A 9,308-nucleotide genomic window follows, 5' to 3' on the forward strand; every position below is an offset into this window, starting at 1 on the left:
GTACTGGACAATTTCCTTCCGAGCCACACGTCTTTACATGTGAGCTGTGAAAGACCGACTGAAGAAATGGCAAATCCAATTCAAAGGAGGAAAGCTACCCTTATAATTGTTTGGTAAAATGGATTTAACCATTGACATTCTCGCAAGACCTTTGCACTTGGTTGTACCTATGCTGATTTATATCCTGACCAGATTTCCAACAAGGCACACTCACTAATCTGTTCATTCATTTGACAAACATAGCTGTCCTGCAGGGCCTGGAGATACGTATAGCTGCCACAGCAGTACTCTAGACCGGCAGCCACTGAGTCCCATTGTTAAAGGTGGGCTGGGACATGCACTGGGTTCGAGGGTGCATGATGGAAGGGGGGTGGGGGATATATCCGTCATGTAAAATTATCTGAAGAAGAAGCAATTGTCATTGATTGTAAGGAAGAAGTTATTTCAGTAAAGTGACTCAGAGGCCAGATGGCAGGTTGAGGCTGATATAGTGAAGCCAGGAATAAAATAGACCTCGCAGTGGAACACTGAGAATTACAATGTAACTCTAAGTACACTTTTAAGAGTATGTAATGTTGTGAAAAGACGCTAATTTGAATCATATCCTGGCAACATCCTACCCGGTAGTAGAGATTTTGTAATGGTACTTCTTTGTTACATTCTGACATAACGATCCAAAAACAATTTTGTAACTGAGTGATTTATATTCTAATGCAAGAATGACTTGATTGTGGCTAGTACTTGAGGGGATTAGTCATTGCTGTTAGTGGCAATTGGCAGAGACCAGCTAATAATAACGAGAGATTAGTTAAACACTAGTGGCATTCTAAACTCATTACACGTTTCTATTTACAAAAAAATATATAGACAAAAGAGAAAGCCTGAAAGCTTTACAGTGGTATGGCCTTCACTGGCTAAATTTATGACATCAACAACTTTGTAAATTATATTTGTGTCTTTCACGTAAATATCTGCTATGTAGGGGTTGAATGTAATGCATAACATTATCAGTTTATTATTTTCTGATGTTGGTTTAATAAAAGTCAAGAAATGGAAAGACTGGGTGGAATTTTACTAGTTAACGTGAATTTGACATTCATCACACATACCATTTGCTTATAAAGACGCCATCCTTCTATTGCTATTTTCTATTGTCTGTTGTCCTCTTTCTATTGCCACACCAGCTATAATACTCATATTTTGCCAGTTACAATGCCAACGTTGCCTACTGTTCCACCTGGCTCTTTGCTACTGCCTAGCAACGTCGAATGCTTGTGGCACCTTAATTTGATTCTGATGACAAGTAAGAAGGACATAAATAGTTCTGGACGTTAATGACCTACACCCACATATTATCATGGCTCAGGCTAGGTTTGCTAACACAATGGTGAGAAGGGTGGAAAGAGAATACTACGAGCGTGGAGACTGTGGAGAATGGTTCATAGGAAACTGGGTCTGAGGACAGGAGGCGGGACTTCTGGGTCAGACAAAGCAGGTCACCCAATCAGACTGCAGCAAAAGCACATGCTAAGTAATTTACACAGCTGGGTGGCAGAAAGAGTTGTCTTGTAACTGCTTAGCTGTATGGTTCCAACTCACTTAGTTCAATCACCATTTTGGCATTTCTCTGCACCTTTGTTGTGTTCTACCTTTTCCCCTCATTTTTCGCTTTGTTTTACTTTCTGTGGGATGCTGGAAATGACCACAACTTCTCAGTATCTCCTTGTGCTCCCAAGCTCAGGGAAGGTAACAGAGAACTTCCTAAGTTTTTGCATACAAAGCATTAGCCAGACTTTTTGTCTCAGTGGTGTCTGCAGTCCTGTTAAAGACCTCCCAGAGACCAGACAAAGCATGCCATGCTGAATCATCTAAAACTCCTGAGAGATGTGATATCTACTCCCGGGTATTTTTCTCTCTTATTTTCAAACCCCATTTTTTTCCTAGTACAAACAGCAGATTGGCAATTCCTAGTCCTCCACATACTAATGTTACATGGTGGAGAGTGGTGGATTAGCATCAGAATTCTCTCCTCCCACATGGCTTTCAACTGGGTCATGACACCTATCCCTTAGGTGGTCTAGAACGGTTCTGCACACAAAATATTTTAGTTACGAAAAGTGTCTCCGAAGTTGAAACTCTTTTTCACTGTTTCAGATCCATCTCATGATGTGATTGGTTACTACTCATGTTTCACAGATGGTCATGGCCTGTCACCCTAAACATGTGGATAAGCCTGCTGTCCACAGGCACCGGATGGAGGCGCACTGTTTGGGCTCTAGGAACATTCTAAAGCAGGATACCTGCAAGGACACGTGCTTCCCAAATTTCAAAATATATGACCCCATCAGTATTGAAAACTCAACAGAGTGAGCTTCCTAGAACAGAGTTCTCATAATTAATCTTGGAAGATAATTTTTCCCGCGATCTAGTTTGAGGGAACATTTAGCAAAACATGCATCCCTGAAACGTGCATTATTTTCTTTCTTTTATGTAAGCACTCTTTTATGTCTATGTGTTGCATCATTGTAGATCTTTTTTATTTGGTGTTTCTTTCTATTATAATCGTTATGTGGCAATTATTGCCGCCAACCTATAGTCTTACTTCTATGTCTGTCAAATGCCATGATTTTTGGTTTGGAAATCAGATTCCCCTACTGTGAATAATATCCTGTGTGAGACTTCTGACTTCAGGGAAAACGGGATTATCCCGTTTGTTTTGTTTAGCAATTTTTTCTATTTGCTCTTCGAAGGCTGCCTTTTAGTTGGGGCCTAATTTACGAAGCTGCTCTTTACTTGTGGAGAGTCTCCCTTTTGCAGGTGTAGGTGTTTGTGTCATATCTAGGAGCCTGAGCTCAGCTTGTCAAGACCACAGACCCTGCAATCATCATGGTTTTGATTTAGCAATATATTCTGATAAGCAAGTGTGAACCAAATAGCATTTCTGGGATCTTTAAGGTTTGGAAGCTTACTTTAAGAATCACTGCCACAAAATGTAAAGTTCTGTGCCACTATATGTACTTTTCTCTGACACAAAATGTTAAAATCAGTGATTTCAACATATCTGAGTAGGTCAGATTAAGAGACCCTCTGAATCATTTCATGACACTGTACTTTGTGCTGTTTCGTGCTGCATGCCATGGGCATATCAAGGTCCAGTGTTGTACAGTACTGTCCGATACAGCATCAAGTACATCCAAGCAAAGGGAGGAATCTTTACAAATTCATATTAATTTTAATGCCAATTGTAAAGTGCAGATACATAGATGCTTTCGAATTTGGCGGCCTCACTCACAGGTCTTCTACTCATGACCCAGAATCCTTCAAGGGATACCCCCCATATCATTCAGTGTAAATAGATCAATGCCCAAAATCCTATTGGTTATTCTAGGCTACAAATACATATCTACAACCTGCAGAATCAACCTAAACCCTATAGGAAAATATAGACACTTAATAACGATCTTAAATCGACAGCTTAAGTCCTATCAACTAATATGTAATCACTATCATAGATTGCATAGATAACAGTATCTTACTGTTCATATGTCAATATAAACTAAAGATATATATATATATATATATATATATATATATATATATATATATATATATATATATATATATATATATATATATATATATCATTGTTTAGGTTATCCTAAGAGCTAGCTATCTGTATCCTAAATTGTAGAGTAATCTGATAGCAAAATAAAAAATAAATATGTAAATTTCATAAAATAATCTTACAACTGAAAAAAGATCTACACACATTATTTAATAAGTAAATCTTAGTGTGTAATCAAATCTGTATGTTAAGAACTATGGATTAGTGATACTCAAAGTACGGCCCCCTAGTCAACAGAAGCACTGGGCTGTTGTTAACTCGACTCAGCACTAACTTTACAAATATGTGAGATAAAGGGACAAACATTTATTTAAAGGTTATTTGCAGTTTAAGAAAATAAGTATCAAGGGTGTCCTGTACTATTTAACTTTAGCAACACCTTCATTTATAAAGACATCTTGCAGCATGTGCGTGAAAATATGATAATGTTTTTAAAATTCAACAAGTGTGATTCATTTGCAGTTAGAACCTTAGCTCATTGGATTATATCAGTTCAATTAGAAGTATTTTTTTGAAAGTTATAGTTTTCAAACATGACTTTAGAAACATGAATGCTCTCCCCACCCTGACAACAATGCCAAAGGTGAACAAAAAGGCAACCCAGATGTTATATGCACCCTTTGGGTGAGCTGGCTTGCTATTATAGATGAACATTATAGCTTATTAAATCAAACACAGGAGATATTTTTGTACAGCGTGCATCCTGAAGTCATGTATGTTGAGGTCCTTTTGTATGTGATAATGAAGAAAAAGGAGAGAAAGTGAAATAAAACAATTGCCTAGGGTCACACAATTTGATCAAGTCAGGACTGATTCCAGGCTTTTTGGTTCCACGTTATTCAATTCAATTCAGCCACTAGATGTACCTGCTTCACTTCCACTACAACCACCTATTTTCCCCACTCCTCCCACCAGTCACCCACACACGCACACCACCTGGTGTCACCAGTGCGTCCCTTCGTACACCACCAACAAAACTTTTTGTCCCCTGGGTAAATGTTTGTGAGTACCCATGGTTTAGTATAAAGTCTGTCCCAAACATTTAGAACCACAATCCACTATTTATTAGAACACATTTTTGCAAGCTACCTAGCTTTCATGGACATGAAATTGGCGATTTTAATTTATATTTGTGCATCACCAAGTGAAGTGTGTTGATTTCTTGAGATCCTACTATAATATTTGTTTCTATCACCTAGAATCACAAAAAAATGTGCTTCATTGTGCTGTCCTAACTGCAGTCAGAGAAAGAAAAGTGATGTGAATTAACTGATAGTCTTGCTGCGGGACATAGACAGTGAAAGGAAAGGCTGTATGATATCATGCTTAGTAACACACACAAAAATGTAAATACCTGTAGATGAACTGTGCACATTCAGCAACTGAAAAGCAAAAATGAAGCACATTTTGGGGAAATTTTGAGGTGTAATGGAAACAAAGGTAGCAATAATAGGATTAAAATAAATCAAGACACTATTCTTGGTGATGCACAAATGATAAATATTCCACACATTATTATTTGTGTCTTATATAGTTTTGTCAATAATACTGTATGTCTGTGTAAATTTTGGGGCAATTTCAATGGAGAATGCGCTGTGTGTAAAGGAAAATGTGCTATCACATGATGCAGTAGCTATATTTAAAAAATCGCCTCTCATCGTGTCCATTAAAGCTATGTGGGTCACTAAAGTTTGTGGCTGTGGTTCTGAAATGTTTGGGAAGCATTGGTCCAAATTTTAAATTAATATAAACACTAGGACATACAGGCGAATCCGAGTACAAAAAGCACATTCTTAATTACATTACCGTTTAGAATTCTCTCAATATACCTTGGTACAAAGAAAAATAGTTTTCTAAGTATGTATGCTAAAAGTTTCTTAAACATAAATCATATGCAGTAACCATTAGTTTGCATATGCAACGCCCACAAATCAAAATTTACAAGCTACACTTAGTAAACACCCCACCAATAATTAATGACGTGATTAAGAATGTAAAATATTCTGCCTGCATTGTATAACAATCACATGGTGCAGTACAAAATACTAGTGTGCGCATAATCTATTATACCCAGAAGCAGGCATCACTCATGGACACAGCAATACTTGAAGAATTCTCTATATACTTAGGTTGTGTGTATTTTTACACCAAAATGTGCACAATTCTGAAGTGCTTCACATTTTTTATAAACTTGTTAGTATCATGCTTTTTCTACAAGGCATACATTTAATGTAATAGTACTTTGTAAATCCACTGGAATCTGCGCCTTTCCTGTTCAAGATAATGACTCCCTGCAAAAATAAACTGGGCAAGGAAAAGGCGTGCACTGTACACCGCTTACGGAGCACAGGATAATACAACGTAACATACCACAAAATATATCACAGGGTGGCATAATGCATGAGGACACAACGCTGCAGCACAGCATAACGCCACATAGTATACCACCAACCAATTCAATTTAAAATAGAAAAGCAGTAACAGCACACTGCACAGCCTACTCCACGAGAAGAGAAGTGTGTCGGGTGCCCTTAGGAGGGAAGCTAGGGCTAAAGTGACCACCGCCCTCCAGGTCAATATGGACACTTTGTATTCCTGTACTAATGCATTCTGGGTGTTGTAGTCTTGTTTAGTTTGTGTTTAATTTATTAGACTAACACTCCTGAAACTAATGTTTTTGTAGGTGAAAATGAACAGGAGTCTGGTGGTCACCTTAAGGTGGGCATTAGGGGCCAGTACACTTCAACCATCACCTGAGCCCCACAGCACAGTGTCTGGCGGGGCCTATATATAAAGTGTGATGTGCGCTGCCCTTATGGGGAGTGAGTTACAGCCCCGCGCCTCCTCCTTGGTGCGAGAGATGATCGCTTGCACAGGCCTCGGGGCCCCAAACCCTCACACAGGCGCCTTCACCCCTCAGGGGAGGTGGGATGTCAGACCAGTTCTGCCGCCGGAAGTAGGCGTTAGAGTTACCGAGGAGCCCGGGCAGCATTCCAGTGACGGCCCTGGAGTGCGTGGGACGGGGGCTGTCCCAAGGCAGACCCTCGGGGGGAGCCACGGCCTCGAACCTGCGCCTGCAAGGAAGGGGTCGCAAACAGTCCCTTGACACTCCCTCTCGGGCTGTTGAGGGAGGGGGTTCGACAGGCTCGGCTTTCAGAGTTACAAAATGCCAACGTCTCTTTCTCCCACGCTGTGTCAAGAACACACCGACAATCCCTAGCTTGCTCCCACTTCCCCTCTTCCCATTGGCCCCTTAATTCTCTCATAGTGCTTCGACTCCCTGACGCACAGTGAAGCGACTCGCGCGCTCTCATAATGTGGTGTTATTTACACGGGCCGTCCCTGGGCTGTAAGCAGGGCCTGTATGGGAGAAAGTTCAGGAAATCCCTCCCTATAGGGTTCCACATTGTCCATCCATCAGAACTCCTATTCTGACTGTCAATGCAAAGTGCTTAATTTGTGCAGGTGGTGGGCATCGGCTCATTGTAGGTGGAAGAAAGAGACATAAATTAAATTAACACAAGGCAGACATGGTATTTCGCAGCCCCGCTTTTCAGCAGCACGGTGGTGGTGGTGGTGGGTGGTTGGGGGGTGGGGTTGGAGCTCCTAAGAAAAACTTTGCTCTCTGTGTTTTGTGTTTTAACTAAGCACTGTCACTGTGTTTGTCAAATACCAATATGTACTCTCGTCACATCTCTCACTCTCTGTGTACTCTAATCAGATCCTTCGTTCTCACTGTCTTTTCACATCTCAATAAGCACTCGTGCCCTCTCGTCAGAATCCGGACTTTCAGTGTCCAGATAGCAGAGCACTCGAATTCACTGCCCGTGACAGATCCCTTTCTCGCTGTCCCTTTTCTTACCATATCCCTCGCATCCTCCCAGTCCAGTCGCCAGATACCCCACTGTCCCGACACCAGATGACTCGCCTCTCACTCTCTCCACCGTCTTATAAAATCCCTCAGTCTCGCTGTCCGCTTACTGGATCCCTCACACGTACTCTCCCTGTCTGGTGAGCAGATTCCCCCACGTCGTTTGCCAGATCACTCACTCCCACTGTGCCTCTTACCAGATCACTCAGTGCCCCATCATCAGACACTTCACCGTCATGATGTTCATACCAGATCCCTCATACTCACTCCCACTGTCTTCTTACCGGGTCACTCACTCACTGCCCAAGCAGCAGATCTCTGACACCGGTAATCAATCCTCCTGTAAACTATGTCAACAAGTCTCTTTTACACAGACCCTTCGCAGATCCCACGCATCCACTTTCTCCCTCTCCATCAAACTTTCTCTCACCCCTCCTTCTCAGACACCCCCTCACAGCTCCCTTATTTCACTAACACTCGTCCCCCTTCCACTCACACCACTCCCGCCGCACATTTCATTTTTGTTTTTTGCCCCAACATTCATCCTCTGACTTGTCAAACTTCTTCTCCCACATTCCCTAGCCCCCACACACTTCCTGTCTCACACTCCTCTTCCTCGTCCCTCCCTTCCACCCTCCTGGCCCCTCTCCCTCCTACACAGCCCTCCCCTGCGATACAAAGTACTCGGCTGACATGGCATGCACCCCCGCCCCTCTCACCTCCTGAGCTGCCGGAGCAGCCCCGCAGCAGGGCCAGCAGCCCCCAGATGTAGCAGTGCAGGGGGCCGTGCCGGGCCATGCTCCTCAGTGCAGCGGACAGTGCGGTGCCATGCTCCCCGGTGTCGCGTGCCGTGCAGTGCGCCTCACTTCGGCAGCACTACCATGCTCTTCGTTGCAGGGTGCTGTGCACGGCTCCTCCCCAGTGTGGAGTGACAGGCTCCTCGTTCAAGGGTGCACCGGCACCATGCCCTCAGTGCAGTGCCCCTCTGTCCAGGGCAGGGTCACGCTCCGGGCCAGAGCCCCTCTCTCTCCTCGGGATCGTGCCCCCTCTCCGGACTGTCCTCCCTTCTCTTCCACCGCCTCAGTGCCCCTTCATTCCTGCAAAAGTACTTCCTCAAAGACAGCCGAGCTCTGCGGGGGCGCGCAGCGCGGGCACGCCCAGCCCTGGGAGTGGCGGCTCCCGCTGTACACAGTGCCCAGCCTGGGGGTTGGCAGGAGAGGACAGCCCGCCCCCTCCAGCCCCATTCCCTCTTCCACTCCCACATGGTTACCGCATCGAGAAGTGCTGTTATGCCACTTTTCGGCATAGAAAACATTGCATCGGTGGCGTAAAATTATGCGGGAATACCGCACCGAAAATTAACAGCACCGTGGGGTATGGTGATTAACCTGGGTAGCATCCGATGTCAGCTTAATTAGGATTTACTCCAAACCTGTAAAGAGCAAACTTGTTAACACCACCTTAAAGGTGGTGCTTTCTGTGCAGAAAACCCTATTCCCTAACCACTGGTCACTTTACAGCTAAGTACACTTTGATCATAGGAAGTACCTTAAAGGGACTTGCAGAGCTGCTCAAAGCTGCTAGTTTACTGAGAACCATGAACACAGCGTCTGCTCTTAACCTCTCTCCATCCACCACACTGCTAAGCACAGCTTCCTATAACATGGTAACCACACAGTGGTAGTAATCATGCATGTCATGAAAACACTTCCCATTGAGGCAGGGCCACTGGAATCATATGGCAGGGGAGAAACAGGTTATGCAGCAGAGTTGACTAAATAATGCAGCAGGAAAAGCGAAATTATGTGGTAC

At 43.3% G+C, this 9,308-nt stretch overlaps 1 protein-coding gene across 1 annotated transcript in view; it reads right to left on the reverse strand.

The window, feature by feature from the left end:
• The window catches only part of ERBB2 (erb-b2 receptor tyrosine kinase 2), a 245,972-nt gene extending 237,318 nt beyond the window's left edge, over positions 1-8,654 (reverse strand). Inside the window, exon 1 of the mRNA XM_069237437.1 lies at positions 8,216-8,654. Coding sequence (XP_069093538.1) covers positions 8,216-8,294 — 79 coding nt within the window. The 5' untranslated portion in view covers positions 8,295-8,654. The remainder of the gene's footprint in view (positions 1-8,215) is intronic.
• Between the last annotated feature and the right edge of the window lie 654 nt (positions 8,655-9,308).

This window comes from Pleurodeles waltl, chromosome 6 (genome assembly GCF_031143425.1).
Source record: "Pleurodeles waltl isolate 20211129_DDA chromosome 6, aPleWal1.hap1.20221129, whole genome shotgun sequence".
Taxonomy (NCBI): Eukaryota; Metazoa; Chordata; class Amphibia; order Caudata; family Salamandridae; genus Pleurodeles; species Pleurodeles waltl.